This window comes from Chlamydotis macqueenii, chromosome 2 (assembly GCF_036417535.1).
Source record: "Chlamydotis macqueenii isolate bChlMac1 chromosome 2, bChlMac1.mat, whole genome shotgun sequence".
Classification (NCBI taxonomy): Eukaryota; Metazoa; Chordata; class Aves; order Otidiformes; family Otididae; genus Chlamydotis; species Chlamydotis macqueenii.
Window position 1 is genome coordinate 87,237,316 of NC_141557.1, and position 25,083 is coordinate 87,262,398.

The 25,083-nt window shown below is 38.1% G+C and overlaps 1 protein-coding gene across 4 annotated transcripts in view; it reads left to right on the forward strand.

Moving 5' to 3' along the window:
- The window catches only part of SEMA5A (semaphorin 5A), a 331,427-nt gene that overhangs the window by 187,312 nt on the left and 119,032 nt on the right, over window positions 1-25,083 (forward strand). For all 4 annotated transcript variants that reach the window (XM_086740401.1, XM_086740400.1, XM_086740399.1 and 1 more), the window contains 3 exons: window positions 13,576-13,861; window positions 15,871-16,006; window positions 18,929-19,133. In XM_086740401.1, the coding sequence (XP_086596527.1) occupies window positions 13,576-13,861; window positions 15,871-16,006; window positions 18,929-19,133 (627 nt within the window). The remainder of the gene's footprint in view (window positions 1-13,575; window positions 13,862-15,870; window positions 16,007-18,928; window positions 19,134-25,083) is intronic.

Below are 25,083 nucleotides of genomic sequence, written 5' to 3' on the forward strand. Positions count from 1 at the left end.
GGACTGAATTATCATGGCTTTCCCTGCAAGTCTCAGCCTTGACAAGCAGAAAAACTTGTACTTTCAAGCTGCTTAGGTAGCAGACCTAGCATTTTAGATGCTTATTAAAGCCAAAGGATAGAGACTTGTCTGCACAACGTATCATAAAATTGTGTTGTAGCAATGACTCCTGTGTCATGGATGTTGATCATCTGATGAGGATTTTCAGCTGGGGGAAGCTGTAAACAGATAGGTGTTCCTGAGATGTAACAGGGCTAGTTGCCTTTTATGTATTACAAAAAAGAAGCAGATTCTTCTAAAATGAAAATTATGGGATTATTCTCATGTTTGAAATTAAGTACAACTATAAATCCTCTAGCTTCCACATATTAGGTCAGCTGCAAGTGACAGACTTTATTTTGAATATTTCAGTTCTCATATAATCTGAATGCTGAATTGTACGTATTTGCTTGGTGTATTTTCCTGGTACAAAGAAGCCATCTGAGGCACCTTGGAGACATTTGTGACCTTCTCTGAAGGTCAGCTGATTTTAGAATTTTAATTAACAAAACAAAACCGAACTGTATGGAACATAACAGAATTACAGCCCTCCGAAAGAAATGTCAGAGGGAAAACTAATTCATTCTATAGATATCCCTGTTCAGGCACCTTTTGCCCACACAGCCCTGATATTGGAACTAATTGCTGTGCCACACCTGGGTGCTTCTGTCAAAGGGAAAAAATTCTTCACACAGAATTTTCAGTTTAACTGGATTTGTTTTATGCTAAAGGGCACACTAAAATTCCCTTTCAGACTCCTCTAATTAATCAGATTCACTGTATTTACATTTTCTCTATTTAAAGCTTCAGCTGCACCTGTACATTCTCCATTAGTGCTCATTCTTCTGCCTCAGAACTGTTTAGAATTAAGTTTGCCAGGGAAGTGTGGCTTTTATCTTTGGGGAGGAAGAACAAGATGAGTTTTGTAATTGGAGCCAGTTCAAGCAAATCCAATAAAAGGCTGCAAGCGGCCCTGTTACCGATGTGAAAGGGAGAGGTGGGAGGAATGTCTTCTGGGGTAGCTAAGAGTTGGGGATTTGTCTACTTGAGTTGAGGATTCATCTGCTTTTATGTCAATTCGCCTGCTCATATGTGACTCAGTGCCAAGAATCTGCATTAGTTTTTCAGTGCTTGGATGGAAGTGAAGATTTTGCTGCTTTCAATGAGAAAGTAGCACAGATAATCCTGTGAGAAAAGTAAAGCATGAATTGGAATGGAAGCTTCCTAGTCAATGTCTGTTCGGCAGCAGTAGCTGACAGTTACTGTAATTCAGCCTTGGTTTTTTTTGTGTGCATGTGCATGCACGTATGTTTGGGAATGTTTCCAATTTAAAGCAAGTTTTTATTTTACATCCATGTTTCCCTCAGAGGTGCAATGTTTTTTCTTACTTAGATTTTCTGCTCTGCCAATCACGTTGGACCCATTCAAACCATCTCTGGGAGTGATGGCAGTACTCTAAAAGACAGATGATTATCTTTGCTAGCACACTGCTCAGTGAATTCAGGGGTTTTCACTGCCATCGGTCAGGCCAAAGGGACATGCCTATATGCTTAGGCGGTCTGCTGTCAGTGTTCACTGTTACAGTGAAGGATCTTGACACAGGAAGCCCAGAATCTTCATTACAGAAGAAACTGTGTTCCTAATCTTAATTGTCAGGAGGTCAGTGATCACAACAACCGTGACACACAGTGTGGGAAGGGAAAACAGCTGTTATTTCATGTGGCTGGAGTAAGATCCCATATTACCATGCTGTGATTTCAGCTTCTGGAATTGCAGATATCACAAATAAAATGCATTTAAGTTGGTGGCCTGTCTGAGCTTCCCCATTCATTCTGGTTCAGCCAGAGTCATGTATTTATCAGGTCCTGCCTTCTACTGGGGGCTTGATAGGTCCACATCAGCTGAATAGGTAAGTTAGCAGTTATTTTCAGTATGTTGCTGAGCATCATTCTGATCAGGTGCTTAACTTTAGCAGAGTATGGAGAAGTCAGTGAATTTTCATTTCTGTAGTATCATTTTCTTGATGCACTCAGTACTCAATTATCTAAAGTAATGAAGAGCTGAGATAGCTTGGTTAAAAATATTAATTATTCAGGTTATGTGTAAAAGTAAGTTACAAGAATATGCTGTGAGACTATAACTGAAAGGAAAAAGGAAAGTTCAGTGACCCCACAGTATGTGAAGGTCAAAGATCTGGGCAAGCCCTGATCCAAAAAGGTAGATGGACAAAAGAGCAACACCACCAACACAGAAATTCTGTTGTTGGCTGGAGCCCCCCATTTTAGAGGGTCTCTGAATATGTTGTTTATTCATCCACTAGACAACCTGCTGACGATATTTGAGATTTAATTCCTCTCAATTTTGTCTGTTTTGACAACTTGTCATGGCAGAAAGAACATTTGGTCAAATGTTACAGATATCTGCCCACTTCCTAGAAGTTTTTCCTATTGGAAAATTTTAGAGTGTAAACAGTCATATCTTCTTCAGTGGTGGAAGAGAGAAGCATCTGGAGGTAGTTATTGAACTTACTGTCTTTTAACATTAAGAGTAGTAATCTATTCGGCTCTTGATTATGTCTGAATATGATCACCAGTTATACTTTTTTTTACCTCAGAACTTCCCTCCTCTTCTACAAAAAGAAATTAATGCTCTGTTTACGGAGCTGATTTCTGTCTTTCTGGTTTTCCTATAGACAGCATTAAATGAGCTGTTCCAAATGCAGTGAGCAGGTTTTTGACCACAGTCATCCCCATGCAGAGGTTCTGCTCATCTCCATGAGGAGATGCTGTTGAAGGACCAGACTACCTCAGTGCTGTGACCTGAGCATTCACCCTAGTTCAACAGTTCTACAGGTTAGGTTGCTCACAAAGAATTTATCAGCTGACAGCGAAGAGACAACCCTCGTGTTGTCCTCACCTTTCTTGCCAACCCTGTTAGCACTTTGTCACTATTCTCAATCAAGAGGAACATGGTCACCCAGGCAAGTTAACAACTGCTGCAAACCAGCGCTCTCCCCATCCAACAGTCCAGCTGGCTGCTGGCAGGATGGTAAACCTGAAAATGTGAAACAGAGAACCCACCTCTCCCGCTTATGATGCCATATTTTGGCCTTCTCTTTTCCCATGTAGAGAAAAAGGTAATGCTTGAAGTTACTCACCTGAATATATATGTGCAGAAACAAATGAAGGTAGAAAGGCTGCTTACCAGTAACTTACTCTTGAAGGTGTTTTGGCCTGCTACCTACTCTCTGAATCTGTGTTCAAGTATTTCTGTGCTTGAGAGAAATTATTCGAATTGATTTCTTCTCCTGACCAAAGTGATTAGCAAGACCTTGAGCTTCAGCCAATTGCTCAGCACAGTAAAGGGCAGCATGTTACTAGAACGTTTTAAAATTAACATTGCAGTACTTCATAAACAGAATAGTCTGCCTTAGCAGTGAAAAAAAGTGCACCTTGATTTAGAGCTGGCATGCTGTTTATTTGAGTCTCTTTCAGCTCTCAGTGTAGCACAGAGTTTAAATCCTATCTGGAGTTGACTGTTATAGTGTGCTTCTAATTCAATCTTGCTTTAGAGTTGATCTGTGAAGCAAGGGCAGAACTCATCATCGTTTGCTCTGGAGGACAGAGGTAAATGGAATGGTTGTATCTGTGGTCCGCAGCTGCAGTGGGTCCAGATTGGTGAGGAAAAGCCTTCACTGCTTAGACTTAGAAACTTTTTCTGTAGTCCAACACTTACAGTTAGTGAAGGTATTTCTCCTTTCAATTCACCTCCTCAAATCAGTAAATGTTTGATCTGATACCTCAGTGTGAAAGTTTGCCTTAGTCTGTAATGTCTGTTTGCTTCACTTGGCCAATAAAAGGGCAAAATGGGTTAAAGAAAAAATTAAAATCCAAATCAACCCCTTTCTGTTTCATTGCGTGGAGACTCACTGGGACATTTGGCTTCATAATTTGCCAAGTGCCTTTGCTTACAATTGCTTGGGTGTCCAACTATCTTGAAATACATTATAATTCTTCTATTTATCCTAGACATACAATGATAGATGCTATTGAAACATGTTAAATAAATAAAACTTTGTTCTCAATGTCAAGACACTTCATCAATAGGCAGACCATAGATGATTAAAACATAATCTTATATCAGACGTAGCTGAAAAGAAAAATAAAAAAATAAAAAAATCTTGTACAGATTAAAAGCTTTTCCAGCTGAGAAGAGTATAGGAATGTTTGAATTGTTCTGCTCTATTGGTAGACATAATATTATCACTTTTTCCTCTTTCTGCTGTAAGCATTTAGTTGTTAGATACTTTTAAAGTAGTTCTTCTGAGATAACTTTCTTAAAGACATTTTACTTAATAAAAAGCTCATTAACCTACAGCATGTACTCTTAGTCTTCGAAATTAACAGTAAAATTCTTACAAAATCAGTTTGGTTAGTGGGGTTTAATACAGCTCTGAATCTGTTCCTATTATTGTTTGTTAGCGGACTTTTATTATAACTCTTGCTACTAGTAGGGTATATGGAGAGAAATTATGACCTAAGAATAGAAATTAATCCTTTCATGTTTGCTTTTAAGGATTAATGGAAATGGCTGTAATAATTCAGAGTTATCCTTTCATTTTTCTGTTTTTAAATGAAATTAAATTATCTAGTGCAAACTTTTCTTATTATGTTATATTTTATGTAACTCAAAACCAGCGTGTTCCTGAGATGTGCAATTTGGTCTTTAGCTTTCAGATAAGAGACCTGACTGTAAATATGCAAAGCTTATGCTACCAATTCTTGCTTATTTTGCAAGAAGAGAAATACCATGAGGTTCTGTTCTTTTCTGTGTATCATCCTTTTTGCCACTATTCTAAAATGAGAGGGAAATGCCTGCTGGTTTTGAAAACCCATCCTTAGGCTTCCTCACTGGAGCTACTGCCAGAGGAAAAAAATTGAGCAGTTGTGCTGTTTTTTCTATCAAAGCTGTACATCTCCCAGATGGCAATGACAGAGTAGGAGAGCAGTAAGTTGATGTGAGATGGAGGTGTCTCCCCTGACCTCCTTTCTCCAATGCCAGACTAAGTTACTACAAAATACCTTCATAACATTGTAGAGACAGGCAGCGCTACTCATGAAGGTGGGAATTTCTTTCTTCTTATCTACCCTAGGTAAAACAGCAAGGTCCACCTTCCATTTATGAAAAGACTAGGAGGCTACTGAGGACAGAGCCTGTTTCTTTTGTATCTCATCTAGCCTGCTCGTGTCAGGTGCCAATTGGAGAGGCTGAATGAGGAAGGAAGGAAGGCACCTCTGCAAGCAGATCATCTGTGCCCAGCTGCGGAGAGGTGTGACAGGAGCATCAGCCTCAGTAATGCAGAAAACTGTAATACACAGTGAGCCAGAGAGAATGAAAGAAATTAGAACTGAAATACATCTCAAGCAGGGGAAGGTAGAAAATTTTGCAGTTTGAGGAACATGAACATGTGAAAAATAGCATTCACCAAAGAAATTAGGTGGACAGAAATGTTGGAGGCAGAGACAGAATTTCAGTAACAGACATACCAAGCCTTGAGGTGAAAGGGAAAGGGGGTGATTATGAAAATGAACTCTGTTTTCCTTTCTATTATTAAAAAAAAAAAAAAAAGGAAAAAAAAAGAAAAGAGGACCAGGTCTGCAGGGAAAGTCCTTTGATCATCTACCTCCCTGCAAAACTAGATCAGAAAAAAAAAAAAGGCAGTCCAAATGTTTGGAGAGAAATAGGTAAGCCGTCATAATTGGGTTTTTTTTCTATACCATGCCTGCAGATTGTCAGAATCTGCTTAACTAAAGGTGGGGTTTTTTTGTTCTTGTGTATGTGGAATTCTGGATTCAGAGCTTTAAGTAACCATCCAAATGTCTGAATCTTTTGATAGATCCCTATAGCCCAAAGCTCTCAAAGCTCTGAGTGAATTAAGGTAGTCCACTATATTTTTGATCCTCACCCCTCTCCCAATATACTGCTGTCGTGGTTTTGTTAGTGAGGGGGGGCCTAAGGTGGTAGCTTCTGTAGGAAACTGCTAGAAGTCGCTCCCCTTTGTTCAGTGGACTTGGCCAGGCCTAGGGCGGACCCACTGCTGGCCAAGGCCTAGCTGATTGGTAGCAGAATGTCTCGTGATAACGCCTCTGCGATAACGTATTTAAGAATGGGAAAACAGAAAAAAAAAAAGAGAGAGAAGAGAAGATGTGAAGAAGCTGAGCGGGGGCAGAGGCGCAGAGGGGGAGGCGCAGGCCTCATGGGCCTTGCAGGCCTCACCCTCTGGCCTCTCGCCAGGCAGCCGACTGGGCCCGACTCGGTCAAGCCCGGCTGCAAGAAGTGGAGAGGAGATGAGAAGTGAATAAGATGTAAAAAAGATCCTGAGAGACATCTACCAGCCTGTTGTGAGGAACGGCTGCAGACGCCAAGGTCAGTTCAGAAGGAGGGGGAGGAGTAATGCGGCTCCTGGCCAAGATTCCCCTGCAGCCTGTGGTGACGACCATGGTGGAGCAGGTTGTCCCCCTGCAGCCCATGGAGGTCCACGGAGGAGCAGAGATCCACTTGGAGCCCGTGAAGGACCCCGTACCGGGGGAGGTGGATGCCTGAAGGCAGCTGTGGCCCATGGAGGGCCCGCTGGGACAGCTGTTTTGAAGGGACTGCACCCATGGAAGAGATGACCCACGCCGGAGCAGTTCCACGAAGGACTGTGGCGTAGGGGTGGGACCCCACGATGGAGCAGGGGAGGAATGTGAGGAGTTCTTCCCCTAACCATGAAGCAGCGGCGTGAAACAACATGTGATGAACTGACCATGACCCCCATTCCCTCTTCCCCCCTGTGCCGCTCGGGAGGGGAAGGTAGTAGAGATAATGTTAAGCTTGGGAAGAGGGAGAGGTGGGGGGAGGTTATCTTGTTCTCTGTCTCATTATCCTGCTGTTTGTAGTAATAAATGAATAGTTTTCCCCAAGTCGAGTCTGTTTTGCCTGTGACGGTAACTTTAAGGATTTCTCCCTGTCCTTATCTCAAACCTTGAGCCATTTTTCTTTATATTTTCTCTCCCTATTCTCTCGGAGGGTGGGGGGAGTGAGAGAGAGACTGCGTAGTCTGGTCCTGATCAGGGCTGAACTACGACAACTGCTATACAAGATGTCTGTCCAGTGAATATAGATGATGCATAATCCATTGAACTCCAGATGAGACTGTTAAGGATTAAATCAGAGTAGAGAATGGTTTCTGTCACTAAGTTTTTCACTGCCAAATTTGCATCAGCAAAATGATATAATAAATTGCAAAATATCATGCCAGCTAAGAACACTTTACCTTGAAAATGAAGGAGATTTATTTGAAATAAACAACAGGCAATAAAACAAGGAATTTTGTCATACTATATGTGAAAATTTTTTTTTGGAAAAGAAATAATTGTATTTCAGAATTTATTAGAGTACATTAGGAAAATGCAGTATGTAATAAGTGCATTCACTTTTATGATTATACTGAGTTGTATTATAAAATCTATTGGCAATGTAAGAGAACACTGGAAAAAATGTCTGGCATACACAGTTTTAGTGTATTTTGCAGTCCTTGCTCTTCCATACCCATAAAATCTTCAGCAAAAGGAAAAGTATTTAAAAGAAATTATGGAGAGCTGAGGCATTACAGAAGAAATAGTAGTCAAAATAGACTGGTAGCCAGCTAAGCTATGACTGTCTAGCATTGTAAGGATGAAGGATGTAGGTAATTATGAAACATAGAGGAAAAATAGATATTAATAAACAATTATTTCCACCAGTTTTATCCCAAGGCTTAATATTTTACAGCTCTTGAGGATGGATATAACTATGATGATTACAAGTTATATATTACTTTTAAGATATTTAACACTGTAGGAAGATTTTACTGATTTGATTAAGATTTGTCCTTAAACACTCATGAGCAGTGATGCCTTGGTCAGCTAATGCAAGGTCTGTACTCTTTTCCAACAGCTGCAGAGGGCTACACTAAATTAATATACTTAGTGAATACACAGGGATGGCAATATGCAAATAGGAAGTGGACTTCATTAATTATGTCGGTAAGGTGAAAGAAAATATAGTAGACTGACACATTTGAAGCTTAAATTCTTTCCATTATTTTAAGCTTCTGTTTTGGAGAGCATTTCTAGATAGAGGTTGAACCTTATTGAAAAAAACCTCAAAGGCGTCTTCCTAGAATTTAATCTCTGGCTGAATACAAATATTTGGAAGAAATGGACTGTTACGGACCAACAGTATGAGGATGTGAATCATTGTTCCAGTGAGGTCAATGAACAAGCTCCAGGCAGGTGTCGTTCAGCATTAAACCAGTATCTAGGCTTCTAAGATTTCAAATATGTTATACATACATATATCTATGTGTGTGTATTATTTTGTGTATGTGTATAATCTGATACGTGTCTAGATATGACAAATTCTATTTTTAGCTTTCTTTTCACATTTCTGGGGTTAATTTAACTTTTGACTGGGTCTCTGAATGCATTGCACTTGAGATGTGAGTGGTCACTTCTCACAGTGACAGTGGAAATCACAGCTATTTCTTGCTCAGAGTAGGCTTTGGACCTTGTAATTCTTAAGGTTAATTGCTGTTACCTCCTGAAAGGCAGACGAATCATTCCATGTCATTTGGCTCACTCTGGCAACAGTAGCATACATTAACTAGGTAAATTAAGTCATATTAATCTACTTCAGAGGATGTGGAGTTTCATAGCGTAAAGAACACAAGCAAACTTTCTTGCTCCAAAGCTCAGGAAGCGAGAAGAGGCCAGGACTACCTCAGATGCTCTCACAGAACTCTCTCAGGCTCCTGTTTCCCATTGCTCTTCTCAGCGAAAATTTCTGTACAATTCCTCTCATCCTTTTACCCACTCAGACTACATGTACACTACACTAAATAAAAGAGGTCCAGGAAATAAGCTTATACATGGCACCCTTGGTCATCTGTATTGCTTAATTGTTGTCTCACTTCCCAGCCTTGTTTTAGACCACTCTTGCTACTGTTTTCCCAGTGAAAACCTGAGTGTGACTCAGAGAGAAGTTTGCTTTATGCGCCATTAGAAAGAGGCCATAAAGGTGGGGCTGCGCCATTTGACTCCTTCTGCCCTCCAGCTTGTCCCATCCCATTCCCAGTAAGCTTTGCACTCCAGAATCCCCTTGTCTGTCCTTACGCCACCTCCCAGGGCATGCAGTGCACCCGTTGCTGTCATGCTACAAGAATTCCATTCTCTGGGGTGCAGCATCAGCATGTGCTGCGTGGCAGGGCTGCAGCCAGTCCCTACAGGGACAGTGAACACTTCAGGACATGGTTTAGTGGACCTGGTGGTGTTAGGTTGATGGTTGGACTTGGTGATCTTGGAGGTCTTTTCCAACCTTAAAGATTCTATGATTCTATGACACTGTCAGACAGCATCAGCGTGTGGTCGCTCTGGCAGTGAATATGGACTTGGTCTCTTAAGTCTCTGGGTTCCCTGGGTGGGTGGAAAGGGAGTGTAATCTAAAGGGAAGCATTGTCTCTTCCTAGTAAGTGCCTTCTTTTTGAGAACAGAGACTGTGCTCCTTGGAAAATGTAAGTTTGTCTCCAGTCTTTAGAAAAACTATTAGATTACTTCATATTGAAGCACTGTCTTCTCTTTGTATGGTTCAGTCATCTTTTTTTTTGCAATAACTTAGAAGAGTCTGTGGAGAAACTCCCTTTCAGGACAATCATGCTGCTTCATGAAGGAAGCTGTAGAGATTCCTAGGCTTTGTGCTGAGTAAGCAAACTTCAGAAATAGCACACTACAGCGTGCTTGCCCAAAGGCAGCACTAACTAGCCACCTAGTGCTTTCAGTGCATGGGCTTGTGTATCTGTGTAGCAGTGCTCCATGTTGTACGCTGGAGATCTTTGTTGTGTCACTTCTACAAACTTATTTTCTTGCTTTCCCGATGCCATTTGTTCTGTTTAATTTGAGAAAGTCTAGTCAGCCTGATGCATCTGTAAGTTGAATATACAAAAACCTATAAAGGTCATAGACAATACTTGTGACATTATTACAGGTTGACATTCTCATGTTGATCCATACTAGCTGTATCCTGTCACATACCAGAATCCTTGCAGTTGTGATGGTGATCTCATCGTTCACAAATGAGATGTGTTTACCCTTCAAGAACTATTTGCAAATTCAGCAGGAAGCAAGAGAGTCATTTCATCTGCTTCATTAAAAACTTTTATGAGAAGGCCTCCATGTCAACAAATAGCAGTTCACAGCTATTTCATATTTGAAAACATATGAACTAATTTTTCCTAGATAAGAATCTCCTTTTTCCTTTGAAGCTTTGAAGTGATTCAGTTCACTTTTCCCAAAGAGAAGATGACATAAATACAGTCTGACATGATAATCCCTCCATATCCACAGAATTCCCCGAGGTAGCTCTGAGATTATTGCATTTTGTGAAAATGAAAACAGTTTTCACAAATTTCAACAGCAGGTCACATTTTCATCAGTTCATAATCAGTAAAGTATGTGCATAGATATTTGTAGATGTATATATTTTTTCTCAGTTTTGAATCCATGAAATAGGAGTCCTAGTTTTTATTTGTACATGTATGTTGATTATCAATGCAACTTCAAAATATTGTCTTTTGAAAGATTGACATGGATATTTGAAGAACCCTAAAAACATTCAGAATGCATTTCATATGACTTTTATTCCCAGAGTTTGTGAAGATTTTATTTGTAACTCATTATTCTCCACACTTTGAGTGCTTCCAGTAGTGTTTTTGGCTCTGCAGTGAGAATCTACTGTGCTAATGAAAGACATTTTTACATCAGTGGGCCTCCAGCGAGAAAAAGGATGATCAGGCCTTGTTGTATGGCAGGGCCTCCGTGTTTAATGGTTGTACAGGATGTTTTTGTGGGTGGATCAAATTGGTGTTGAGTATTTGCACAATAAGTAAAATATTTTTACGTCAGTCAAGATATTTTTGAAATTATTTCAAAGAGCAAGTAGTGTTATAAGCTATAAAAGTCAAATGCTTATTTGGAAAATTTTACTTTTTCATGCTATTTCAGGTGGATTGCTTTTCTTAATGTGTACCTTTAGTGGGTATTGCTTTATATAAGACCTGACCTTAGTATGGTGGACAAGTAGTCCAAGTTACACTCAGACTAGTGAATGCTTTTTCTTTCCTCCACAGACAGTAGTTCCTTCCATGAGCTTAAAAATGATCTAAAAGGATATTGCATAGAGTGAGGGAAGAAAGTACATTACAGAGTAAGAGAAAAAATAGCTAGGTGTGGTACGGATGTAAACTGAAGTTGGATAATGAGGGACAGTGGGTTCTTTTTTTTTTACTTACACTGGTATTCCTAAAAAGATTTTATTTCTAGTATAGTTAAATAAATACAGGTTTGTTCCATAGAGCTGAGAATAGTGATGTGTACTGAGAATGAATGAAGCATAATTGGGCTTTATAATAGGAAAAAAACTTTGCATGCTAGTATTGCTGGATCTATGTTTAATATTTGATGCCTGTCAAAACTATCTAAGCTGTCTAGAATGTGATAGTATACAATTTTGTGATTTTTAGCCACGTATTTTTGTCATCTTAGTGTTGATACTTGTAATTCAATCTCATATATCATTCTACTCTGTTACCTATTTGGCAAACGTGCACATTTTAAGAGAAAAAAATATTAACAAAGTTTAAAAGTAAGGTCTTTTTTTCAGCTTTCTCTATTTTCAGTGTTTAGTGTGTAAATGTGTGACAGCATGACATGTTATATTTAAAGAATGAGAGCTCATGAGCAACTAAGAATTATTTCTACAAATCTCTAAACTCTAATAATGAAGTTTAAAGGTTTTTGAAGCCTTTGAGGCAATGTAATGGAAGTTTTAGACACATGTGGCATGAAGATGTGAGGCTCTAATACGGAAAACATTACTAATAGTTTAATTTTTTGTGTATTATCAATCCAATTTTACATTTATAGCTATCATAAGTCCTATCAAACTACTTTATTTTGCCTTTTTTTTTTTTTTTTTACACACAAATGCACTGGTACTATGTAGCTTATAAGACCTCAGAATACCACAAAGTTATCCTCAAAAATATTTGATTGCTACTTTCCAGTGAAAGACCTGTGCAGATCTGAGTGTGGAGAACATGGGGTGTGTTACAGACTAATCTCCAGGACATGCTAATAAAATAATAAGTGAAAGTTACAGGGAGAAGTTAGAGAGCTGTAGTATCTGCTCAGCTTCAAATATCCTAGGCAGCTGATGAAGGTTGCGGCAAAAAAAAACCTGCCCTGGAGACTCTCAGCACAGCAAATAGAGAGGGAAGCAGCAGAAGAGGCCATGTGAGCTGGGAGCTGGGCCACCGTTGGAGGAGAGTTGTCTGACAGAGTTTAGACTGCTGCGTGGGAATGCCAGCTTGCTTGCCTTTCTGGTTCCGCTCAAAAGTTTTGACAATTTTGAGATGTTCCCACAAAATGCTTAGATTCAATTACAGCAGCTTTTTTTCAATACAATAGTGCTGTCAATATTCACCTAGTGAGTTTCTTTGGAGTGTTTCCTAACAACAGATGGTTTTAAAAGAGTTTTGTTAGTTTCTTTGTTTTCCCACTTTAGAGTAAAATTTGTGAACAAAACCAAAAATTTTGCCTGTTTCTCAGAGGTACCAGTTCCTTACATGAGGAGGACTCTACTCCATCTATCAGTGTATCAATTTTGTCTTTCCTTTAAGAACTCATCAAGTTGTCAATCTCTCTTGATGTCATGGACTCTTCTCAGTTTTAGTAATCCTTATGGGAAATGGGCCACATGTTTATTGTCTTTGGTATCCACTGTTTCCTTTGATTTTTTTTAAAGAAATGTTGCCATCTGTTGTTTTCTAGAATTTTTAATATATTCTCTAATTTCTCCTATATCACTGTCATTTTCTTTTATCAGTTTTTACTAGATTTTTAGAAAAAAAAAAGAAAAAAGAAAAAAATATTGTAATGCTGTTCAAAGGTTTAAGTGAGACAGGGCTGAAATTAGGTTATCTTACCATCAAATGCTCTGATGTAGAATTCTCTTTCTTTTTGTTACAGTCTCTGAGTATGTTCTTAGTCACACTTGGTTACCATCCATTATTCTGCTAATGGCATGGTGGCAAAGAAGAAACAGAGTTTACACAACAGATAAAGCAATTATGATGGAAAAATACACCATGCCCATGTGTGGAGAAGAAAAACTCAGTGATGCTTTTGTGATAGAGTACAGTTAGCTGGGCCAGGACTGCCCAGCGCAACTATGTGCGATAGACACACGTGTCGCACATAGACGTGTCTAGCCATGTTCATGTAGCTCATAATCCTGGCTGGACATAAGCTGGCCTGCTTAGATGTCACAGTGCCAATTCCTTGCAAGGATAATAAAATATGTGTTTTTCTAAATCTAATGCCTGAAGATAAATTCAACTTCCATGTTAATATGAATGTATATATCACAATAAGGTGATATATTTTCTTCTGTTATTTTCAGAGCCAAATTTTGTGTCATCTTATGACATTGGGAACTTTACCTACTTCTTCTTCCGGGAGAATGCAGTAGAACATGACTGTGGGAAAACAGTCTTCTCTCGTGCTGCTCGAGTGTGCAAAAACGATATTGGTGGCAAGTTCGTGCTGGAGGATACCTGGACTACCTTCATGAAAGCTCGGCTGAACTGCTCTCGCCCTGGAGAAATTCCATTTTACTACAATGAACTACAGAGCACTTTCTTCCTGCCAGAATTGGACTTGATCTATGGGATTTTCACCACTAATGTGTAAGTGACTTCCATGATATATTTTATTTTTTTGCTATTTGTGACAGTAAAAACTAAAGCTTCTGAGCTGCTCTCTTCTGAATTTGCCAAGTAAACATCATAAATTCAAACTACTGTTTTTCCCAATCCACTGTCCTCTTGTGAACAAGTGTCAGTTATAAATGCTTCCCATATGAATTGTTGAAGACGTATGAAAGAGGGAAGAATTCTTAATATTTTCTTACAGCAGGGAGCCAGTTGTGCTTAAGACTATTGAGTCATCTTTTTCATACATTCTTATAAAGACATTATTTTTCATTTTGTAGTACATAAATACATTATGTATTTATGAAATAAATATTTTAGAATTGTAATGTGACATGATAATTAATTTGTCTTGATGGAATTTGACCATGTCAGGAAGAGTTCACCTTACTCAAAAGAGCACAAGAGGTGCTCCTTCATATTTTGAATTAGTTCTAACATTTGCTTATGTGAATTTGAGAGTCAAACTAAGAATTTTATCTAATTTTAACTGAAACTGTAAAGGTGAAATTTAAAAATGTACAATTTGGTCTTAAGAATTAAAATTTGTTAAATATTAAAACACTGAATGGACATAAAAGCTCCCTAGACTCTGATCTTGGTATCAAGAGTTACTTAACTCTTAGGAAAAAAGAATAATTCCTTTTAGAAGTATCCTTTGTTACTTTAAACATGATATCTGAGTAGTAGCAACGCCTGCACCCTTTATATGTGGTTGACTATTAAGTCCACTATAGCCACTGCTTCATAATGAAGATGATTTTGTTTCTTTCAGAGCATCCAAAACTCTATAAACATGAGTCTGATGTCCTTTAAGGACTTCAATATATTCGAGAAGACATTCTTATGGTTAATAATATTAGTGAGCTGCCTTTAGTGATAGTTTACATAGGCAAGGAATTATCAAGTCCAGTTATAATTGATTGTGCAGAAATTGTTAGCATGAAACTTCAAATTTTGGGGATTCTTTTAAATAACAGTGACAAGCATCAGAAAGCAAATTGTGCTTTTGTCCTGCTTTTGAATTCATCTATCCTAACTCTTTTTTCAGTTGTTGGTAAATTTGATCCCCTGGGGTAATTTTTTGTTTCTATCATTTTGGAGCTTCTATAGTAGTCTTTCTTAAGCCTTGTGTAAATTACAAGCTAAGTTTACAAAGAAGGGGAGGGGAAAAAGAGAAAAAAGAATGCTATGTGGATCGATTGTCAGCAGTTTTACCTGCAATGGAAATTTGTGCAACTGCCACCTTCATTGTCCCTTTATCTCAAATCGTGAAAGAGAACAATGCAGTATCCTGTATTATGAGCTCTCATAGTCATTGGATTATACTGTCATGTATACCACATTTTCAAGACAAGAACAGGAAATTGTATGTTTTGCCTGGCTGCTGTTTATTCCTGTTTAGTCCTCTAATGGAGTATCTTGTAAAGTATGCAGTCCACATTTTCTCTTGATGGGTTTCTGGAACTTACGTTCTTATTGCTGTACAACATCTCTTGGAAAATGGGATTTTTGTGGAGGTGTCTTACCCAAGGATTACATTGGGTCCAGAGACACACCATACATTGAAAATTCTTACCTCAGTTGTGCTGCCATTGGTTGTATAGAAGAAAAATTAATGAGCCCTGAGAATAATCTCATCCTGAACTTTGTAACTAGAAGAAAGGTGTCGCCAATGCATGTGATTATGTGTGAAAGTATGGCTTTGTGGAGTTAGAGCTGTAGCAGAACATAGGAAGTTCTGAGTTTCTCCCACGTCAGCTACTTAGCAAAGCTGACAAAAAATTTAAATCCAATGTCTGTGCCTAAATCAGTACATCATATATCATTATATTGAGATATCATATCCTGACTGATCATAGCTGCTTTGTTAATCACTTGAATGATTGGTGACTTACTGCCTTTTTTTTTTTTTTTTTTTAGTTTTTCAGCAAATGGACTTCTTAATGTTGTTACTTAGGTTAATGTTTGTATTTCTTTTGCAGGAACAGCATAGCAGCCTCAGCAGTTTGTGTTTTCAACCTGAGTGCCATAACTCAGGCCTTTAATGGACCCTTCAAATACCAGGAAAACTCTCGCTCTGCTTGGCTTCCATATCCCAATCCCAATCCTAATTTTCAGGTACAGATACATGGGAGAAGGACAACAATTTATAAACAATTTATATGAGGTTTTTCCAAAGTGCTGAATGGTTCATATTTACATGTTGGGTTTTGCAGTATGTGATAGCCTAAGACCTTAAAAAAATTACCACCCCCTCCCCCCCAAAAAAAAAGCCTTAAAAGATCCCCTTATTTCAACATACTTAATTTTATCCTTCCACGAAATAATTTGAGTTGAAAAGCAGATATGCTTTGAAGGGTAGGAGAACAAAGGCTTAGCTTCAGTCTTCTGTTAAAATGAAACTCTGTACTTTTCTGTCAAGGGAACATTAATTCCTGGCTGAAGTATGATCAAACTACTCTTCTCTTTTACATTGTATTTGTACTACTAGAGCCTGAGAAAGGAACGCTGTTTGACAGAAAAAAAAGAAAGAGAGGGTGGGAAGAGGGTAAAGGAGGAGTGGTCAGGATTTTGCGTATTTTCCTATGCAAGGTGCTCCACACTCCCTGAAGAGTCTGATTAAAAGAATTTGTGACGTAGTGTGCCCCTCATTTGAACTTGTCAGCCTCAGAGGGTGTAATAATCTGCAGTTGACTGACAGCATAAAACTAATTAGTCCAAGTTGGGTCACTCAGTGGAACTTTCTACAAAAAGAGAAGGGTATTTCAGGTAAGCACATACGCATGTTTTCTTCTACATACTCACCACTCCTACTAGGACAATTTCAGTGACTGTTATTCTAGCAAGGGAAATGGAAGGGAAAACAGCATTAATTTAGTGATTAACAGCAAAAGCTTTTCACCAAGGTACTTAAGTGCATTCATCTTGATTCATCTTTCACCCTCCCTTAATCTCAGTGCAATTTCACTAGTTTAGTGCTGCTTCTGTAGCAGCCTTCCATATCTTGTAAGGGTCATGAGATCCTTGCAACCGTGAAACAGAATCACTCATTGGAAATTGTAGGTAGTTTTGATTACTTCCTTATTTATGCAAACAAAGGAAAACAAGGCACTGAATTTGCTCTGACTTACAGGCCAGACCCATGTTGCCTGTCCTAAATAGTATGTTTGGCATTAGCCCCAAGTGACAGGACACCATTTAAGTAAGCCCTATTGCAGAAGCAGGCTACATTTGTATATAGCTTTTTACATATTGTAGAAATATTTGTATTGTCAAAATAGTGATAGAAGAGGGTCTAAGGGAGGCTAAATTTACTCCGTATCTGTCATTGGGACATCAGGTGGTGAGAAATCGTGCATCGTTCGTTTTGTATGTTTTGGTATCCCTGTATTTTGTTATTGTTGTCATTTTCCTTTGCTATCCTAGTAAACTCTCTTCATCTCAACCCATGAGCTTTCCTTTCTTCCTGATTCTCTCACTCATCCTGCTGAGAAGGAGGAGGGAGAGCAGCAACTGTGTGGTGACTAGGCCTAAACCACAACACTGAATCACTGGTTTCCCTGCCAGAAAGGACTTTTCTTTTGTAGAATGCTTATGATAAAATACCAAAACTTCTGTATATGTAGTCTCAGAAGTAGATTTATCCTCGAAGTATTTACCTACTCAGTAATAACAGACAGAAATATGTGACTTGAAGGAAGACTACTGCTATGTAGTGATAGTTACATCAGATGTTGGATTTCCAAGACTGGATTATGTTAATGAAATATTTTCCAGATTAAAATATTATTGGAGTCACAGTTTTGGGGAACACTGTTTTTCTCCAGAGGTTGTTGCTTTTCGCTTTACACAGGGCAATTTCCATTGTAAGACCAAGGACCATATGTATTTCACTATACTATGAGTGTTGCAGCTGGAATCTTTCCTGCTTGATAGATTCAGAGAAATTCTTCTTTGATGTGGTTTATTTTTTCAGTAGCCTGACATGCAGGGTGCTCACAGAGCAAGCAATTGTTCTTGCCAGTTGCTTAACTGTCTTTCATCATATGATCTCTCATTATGAAATTATTTATTTGAGCTCTTCTTAACGCTTGTGAATTTGCAATGATCACTTAATTTCACTTTGAAAACATGGCACAATAATATATTGTACAATATATTATTTTGTTCATGCCGTAATATGTAGCATAATTTATGACACAATAGAATAGAATTTAAAAGTGTGACTTGAGTACTCCTTTCACATCACCGATGTATTTAGTAAGTGTTGTGAAGTACTGCTTTACTTCTGTGATGCAATTATGTGTGAGTAATCATGCAGATGTTTACATATTCATATCTGCTAAGCAGCTTTCTCTTTTATGTCCTTAGTTAGTTGAATACTTAAACACAAAGATGCTAAAATTAACTGCAATTAGTGAATGCTTTCCGGTAAGAAAAGAGTACAGTTTTCAGATATAAAATACAGTCAGATCCAAAGCAAAAATGTCTTTGCCATGGATTACGCTTTGTAGTTAGAGCTCTGCACTGTCCATTCTTGGCTAGTAAGCACAGGGCTTGAAGGAGCTGCTAGAACCGTGTGTGGTGCTTTGACCTGGGATTTCTGTCAGACACTGGCTGTGGTGGGACATGGGATTTCCTTTGAAAATGTATTATGTCTTTAGCACGGTGTCTGTTTAAATTATAAAGAAAACTAGTCAGAAAATTCTGTGGTTTGTTGGATGGTAGTTTTTCTCCTTCCTGCCCTGTGAACTTAGGATAGAGCAAAATATTACTATAGCCACCCTCTGGTAGTCAGACTGGGACACTTCCATATTGTTCAAAATTGGGGAGCCTCCATAGTGCTGCCTCAGGAAAGCAGAGCTTCCTCAGTCACTGTGTGGACAGTCTGGTCAGCACCTAAATGAGACCTGAAAGTGGAATTCCATAGTGTCACTACAGGATATGCTCTTGGTTTTTATTTTCTTGTGCTGTGAATAAGAGAGTAGATCTATTGTTATCATTGACACATATAGTAATGTTACTTTTCTGTGTTTACAGTGTGGCACCATGGACCAGGGTTTGTATGTAAATCTGACTGAGAGAAATCTTCAAGATGCTCAAAAATTCTTCTTAATGCATGAGGTCGTTCAGCCAGTTATTCCAATTCCTTACTTCATGGAAGACAACAGCCGATTTTCCCATGTGGTTGTGGATGTTGTGCAGGGCAAGGACATGCTTTTCCATATCATCTATCTTGCCACAGGTATGAACTCTGCATTTCTGTGATAACTGCTAAAGTTTATGAGGTCTATGAGTTTTAATATTCTGTGAATCAGTTATGAAATATGTATAGTGCACCTGAACAACAAATTTTCCTCTTTCACAGCATTCTCTGCCTTCTGCCTTTTGAGTAGATGAATTCAGCAGTTTGTAATGTCTTTGTTTATATTATATTGTGAACTCAAATTTTGGTATGTTTCCTATTTTCCTTTGAAGGTATGAAGCCTAGAGTCTCTTGAGGGAGCAAAGAGTTGGAAATTCTGCAAACATGACTTCATAAGTTTCTCTGTCTTTTATTCTTTTTATGTAGTTCAGGGTACAATCTCACCCAAGATAAGATGGTTTAGTACCCTCTGAGATACAAGTAACTCTATGAATAGTGAACACAATTACTGCTATTGCTATTTCTGTCTTTTCTGCTTACAAATATCTTATTACCTTTCCTTTTAATCTAATTTGTAAGTCATCCATTGTGCAGTTTTACACCCTGCCTTATTATTTGCCCATTTCTATGTGAGCTTCACAGTGAAAGAAAAAAAAAAAAACTTCCACCTAAAATTGCTTTCATTAGAAATACTACTTTCTTGGTTCAAAATAGCAAGCTTCTTAGAAATAGTAAGGGTGTTAGAGAAATATTTTTGCAGAACATGGATGTCTTCAGCTGAGACTGAAATACTAGTTTGGAGTATTTAGAGCCTCATGTTATAAAACTTAGGGTAGTTCTTAAATACTTAGTCCCATGCATGTTAGTAAGGGATAGCTCATCAAAGCAATTTGTTAATGTGTGTCATTTGTCTCACAGTGAGTAGGCACCAAATGCAATAAATTTAGGGAAAGAAGCTTTTGATCAACAAGAGGAAAAAAATCCTAATTCTATTTATTTGATCTTTCAGCCAATGAAGTAAATTTCAAAATTGTAATTGATTCAGTAGAAACTGGATCAATCATTTTAATTACTAAGATTATGATTTGCTAATGAAAGTTGTATATTCTGTAGCATATTGTTTATGAAGAGCCCAAGAAAAATGTGCTTTATGTTTCAATACAGAATTTAATTTTCTCTTGAAAGCATAATAACATTTTTTCAGAGAAGATTGCTTCTTTTGAATCTGAAGAAATTTTATAGTAATTTAGTTCATTCAGGTGAGACAGTATTTCTTTGCATGTGGTCCTCATAGCTTTCTCACTGTGCTGCTTGAAAGACACGCAGTAATATAAAAGTTTTTGATAGGTTAAAAATGTGCTTGGATTTGACCAATTCTAGTCAAAACAGTCCTCTGGTTGGTAAATCATGACATTTTAATTGAAATTGTGCCAATACTAAGTGCTGTTTGTATAGTAGAAGTCTCCTGGCAGAAACTGAATTACAGAAACGTGTACTGAATTGGTTTTTGGTTTTATATGAAGAGACTATCATTGCATCGTGGGATATTTACATTATAATTGCAGCACCGAAAATGATGTCATTTTTCATAATTCTGATTGTCTTCAGTTTTCAGTTTCCCATACTGTGTTACCTTTTATGTTTGATTCAGTAAGTGAGGATCTAAAACTGTACGTTTCATGGTTTATTAATAAATTGTGTTCTATAAAGATTCAAGGTTCTTTTTATGTGGCTTTATTGCTGCTAAAAAGATACTGCTTCTGTATTACTTATGATATATGCTTGCCTTCCACTTTCATTATTCTCTGTACCTCTGGTTTTGGTCATTCATGGAAGTAGGATACTACCTTAGCTGGATCTTTAGTCTGACTCCAGCACATGCTTTTATGTAATGGGACAATGCATGATAAAAAACCCCAGGTAACATCATTGTGTTTTTGAGATTTTCTTGGCATAGCCAACTCTATTTAACTTCTATTTCACTGAATCACAGTGGTTTTTGTTAACATTCCTTCTGCCCCTCTGCCCCCCAATAAAGTGTAAGTACTAAGCTTTATTTTCCAATAAATATTAATATTCACTTTTCAGAAAAATTACCTTTTTGGTAGATTTGACATTACCATACATGTTTATGTATAAATACATTACCTAGAGTACGTAAGGGTAGTTTTAAAATCTGAAAATATACCAAAATACACAGTGTAATTTACTTAAAATCTTATGATTTGAGGACAAAAGTAGTATTTTACCCTCTTTGGGATGTAGGTCATAATTTTAGTTTTATTGTAGTGGTAATGATGCAGTATCTTAGTTCTCCATAGTTCTGTCTTTGCATAAAAGCTGTGGAGCAGTTAGTGTTGAGTTTGCATCCTAAACTTCATGTGGTACGAGATTACTGAGAAAACACCACAGCTTCTGTGCACAACAGAAACTAAAATGCAGCAGCCTTAACTTTGAAAATAATCAGTAACTTTGGAAGCAGGCCAAGTTTAATAGTTTTGAACTCCTCCAGTGTCCAGCTTTACTCCTGTATGCAATGTCATCTACCCCAAGCTCCTCACACCACAAAACATGTCTATGCTTGGGAGAGGTGGAAGAGTGGGGTTACAGTTACTACCACACTGAGAAAAATTGTCATTATTTTATCTTTTCTGATTTAATTTACTTGCATTATTAAAAGTAGTGGCAAATTAAATTTGGAGTTAATTTTTTTGCCACAGAGCTCCATCTTCAAAAAAAAAGCCAGGGGAACAATCTGGGGAGCAACAGTCTAGTCTCCATTCAGTCCTAGGGAAAATCAAGGAGCACAGGTCCTTGGAGCACACTTCAGTGGGCACGTGATGGAGAAGGTAACTGGGAACATTCAGCGTGGATTTCCTAGGGTGAATCACACCTGACCAACCTGATTACTTTCTGTGGTAAAATGGCTGGATTTATGCATGAGGAGAGAATAGTACCTCAACTTTAGCAAGGCTTTTGACATTGTCACCCACAATATTCATTTATCCCACTTAGGATGTATGGTCTGTATGGGTAGACAACTGGATGTATAAAATCTGCTTGGATGTCAGGCCCTAACCTGACTCTGTCAAGTGTACAGGTAACACCAGACTGGAGTACTGGTAGTTGCCATTCAAAGAACCTAAACATGCTGGAGGGTTGGGCTAGCAAGAGCCTCATGAAATGCAACAGGTGAAAATACGAACACCCAAATCTGGGAAGACTAACTCTATGCAATGATTGAGGCTGGGGACTGACTGTCTGGGAAACAGCTCCGCTGAAAGGACTTGGCGACTTTGGTAAACAGCAAGCTGAATGTAAGCCAAGATTGTGCCCTCGCAGCAAAGGTGGCCAACAGTGTCTTGGGCTGTATGACAGGAACATAGCCAGTAGATCAAGGCAAGAGGTTATCCCCATATACTCAACACACTTCAGACTACATTCGACTTGGCCTCCCTGCAATACAAGAAGGGTGTTGGTAAACTGGAGCAAACTGAGAGAAGGCTTCGGGGCAGGGTGGGGGGCTAGCAACAGCCTGCAAATACCTACAGGGAGTTTACATGGGGAACGGAGGCAGGCTTTTCACAGTAGTGCATGGTGGGAAGACAAGAGACAACAGACAGAGAGTTTCAGACTGGATACAAAGAAAAACTTTTTCACTCCGAGGACAGTCAAGCAGTGGATTGAATTTCCCAGAGAGGTGGTGCAGTCTTCATCCTTGGAGGATTTCAAGACCAAACAGCAACCCAGTCTATATTATAGCTAGTTGACCTTTGGGCAGAAGATTGGACTTGAGATTTCCTGATGTCCCTTCTAACCTAAATTATCCTCTATCGTATGCCAATACAATGTGCAAATTTGTTGGGCTAAATTACATTTTTACTCAAGACTGTGATAATAGATATCATTGTACTTTCTGCTGCCAAAAGGGAAGTACATTCTAATATAAGCAGTTTATACCTGCTAGTGTGAAGCAGGATGGGTCCAACCCATGCTCTGTGAGATGTACTCTGCATAACTTTTTTGATTATAGTTCTTTACAACATTCTTACCAAAAATTGTCTTTTAAAATGCACAAAGCTGATTCAGTGGAAAGGTAGGCATATAAATTGGATTGAATACATATGAATGCTCTGCTGTCTTCATTACTCAAAGCAAAAATCCTATTCTTTGAAGCAGATGGGCAGTACTTAAGAGAAAATCCTCTCTTCTCCCCACCTCACATTCACTTACCTATCCACTCTGTTATTAGAATACAAATATTACAGAGGAGAATAACCCTGACAGTATAACAATGTAATTTACTTTCATTAAACCTTAAATAGAGATAATATTACTTGAGGAGAGACTGGGAGTAAGCAAATGAATGCATTAATTGGCTTTGTCAACAATCTTTATTTCCTAAACCTTTGCCAAGTCATCATTCTGCTAGGAGATTCTGATATACTGGGATTTAACAGCTACTACTCATATCAAAAATATACTTTAGTACTTTGGAAACACATCTTAATCTTTCACTGCACTGAATTCTAACACAGAATAGAGGGATATATCAATTCCTGCACATTTTGTGATGCTTAGGGCTAGCACAGTGCTTCTAGTTTTAGGCAGGCAAAAGTCCCTGAACCAATTTTCAGTGTTTCAGAAAGGAAAGTCAAGGAAAGCAGTAACAGAAGTTCTGAACTAAAAATTATCTATAATAATAAGGTAAAAGTAGAGCAAGATAAACAACAATTCAATATTCTGACAACTTTTCAAGTTTGAAAGACTTTACTTCCTTCCTATGAGAAAGAAAATCCAAGGAAAATTATGCTATATATGTCATAGTATTGTTTCTCCCTCTTCTTTTTTCCCCCATGTTTTTTCTTTTTTTTCTCTCCCTTTTTATCCCCCCTCCCCCCTTTTTTCTCCCTTTTATTTCTCTCTTTCAATTTAAATACCTAGGTGTCTCATGGTTAAAAACTTTGTCAATATTGAAAGATTTTCAAAGCATTTTTCAGAAAACAGGATGCTGCAACAAGAGCAAGTAGCTCTTATTTAAAGGACTGTTGCAAAATATATTTATTTATTAGAATGCATAAGAAAATTATTATGTATTTTGTCTAGTTTGAGGGTATTTTGAAAACAGTTTCTAGTGAGTTCAGAAAAGGTAATATTTGCACTTTCTGAAAAGATACTTTAAGGCCATATTTTAAAAATTACTTCATTTTTACTCTCAAGTTTTCTCTGTTCTTCAGTCTCGGTGGACAGCAGATGTCCCCTCTGTATTCTGAGCAGAAATGGTACATACCCAGTGGTGGGTCTTGGTTATTGCGATTTACAGTTTAGCATTGCTGAAGTCGGGGTATGGTTGACTTATAAAGAGAGTATGCAACGCGAAGAAAGATTTGTTGACTACATTGCATGTGTGTGAAGACTGGGTTGTTCACTGAGCTGAACCTGAACTTTTGTGCTGTAAAGCCAGGTATTATCTGAGGCTTAAAGGTGACTAGAGGATGTTATAACAGGTTTTGAAATTCCCTTTCCAATAAATTCCAGAAAGTGGTTTTCCTCCCTCTTGAGACCTCAAAAGTACTGGTAGCAATACAGCGTATAATGATATAAATAATTCTGATGAAATACATACAGAAATTATTGTGAAGTGGAGAGATTTCACAAACAAATTTCGAAATGTGTTTTTTGAAAATGCAGATGGAATGCCTTTAGAAGGGCAAAAATGTAACATTATTCTCATGAAGCCCTGATGCTGTAAATTATGCAGAAAGTAGTCCCAAACTAGTGAAAAGATTTGAAAGTATGCATGAAACTCAGTTTAGAAATACTATCACTTTATATTTCTCCTGTTTGTCTTTCTAGATGGGAGTAAGTTGACACAAAGTAGTGCACAATTTGATTCCTCTGTGATTTTTGTTACAGTTCTGTTTCCTTTTGTTTTGTAATCAGTACAACACACTTGTTCACACACTTTTTTCCTAGAGAACACCTGAAGTTCTTAACAAGAAAAAAAGTTGTGTGTGTGTTTTTGCTAAAAAATCTCAGATGAAATATT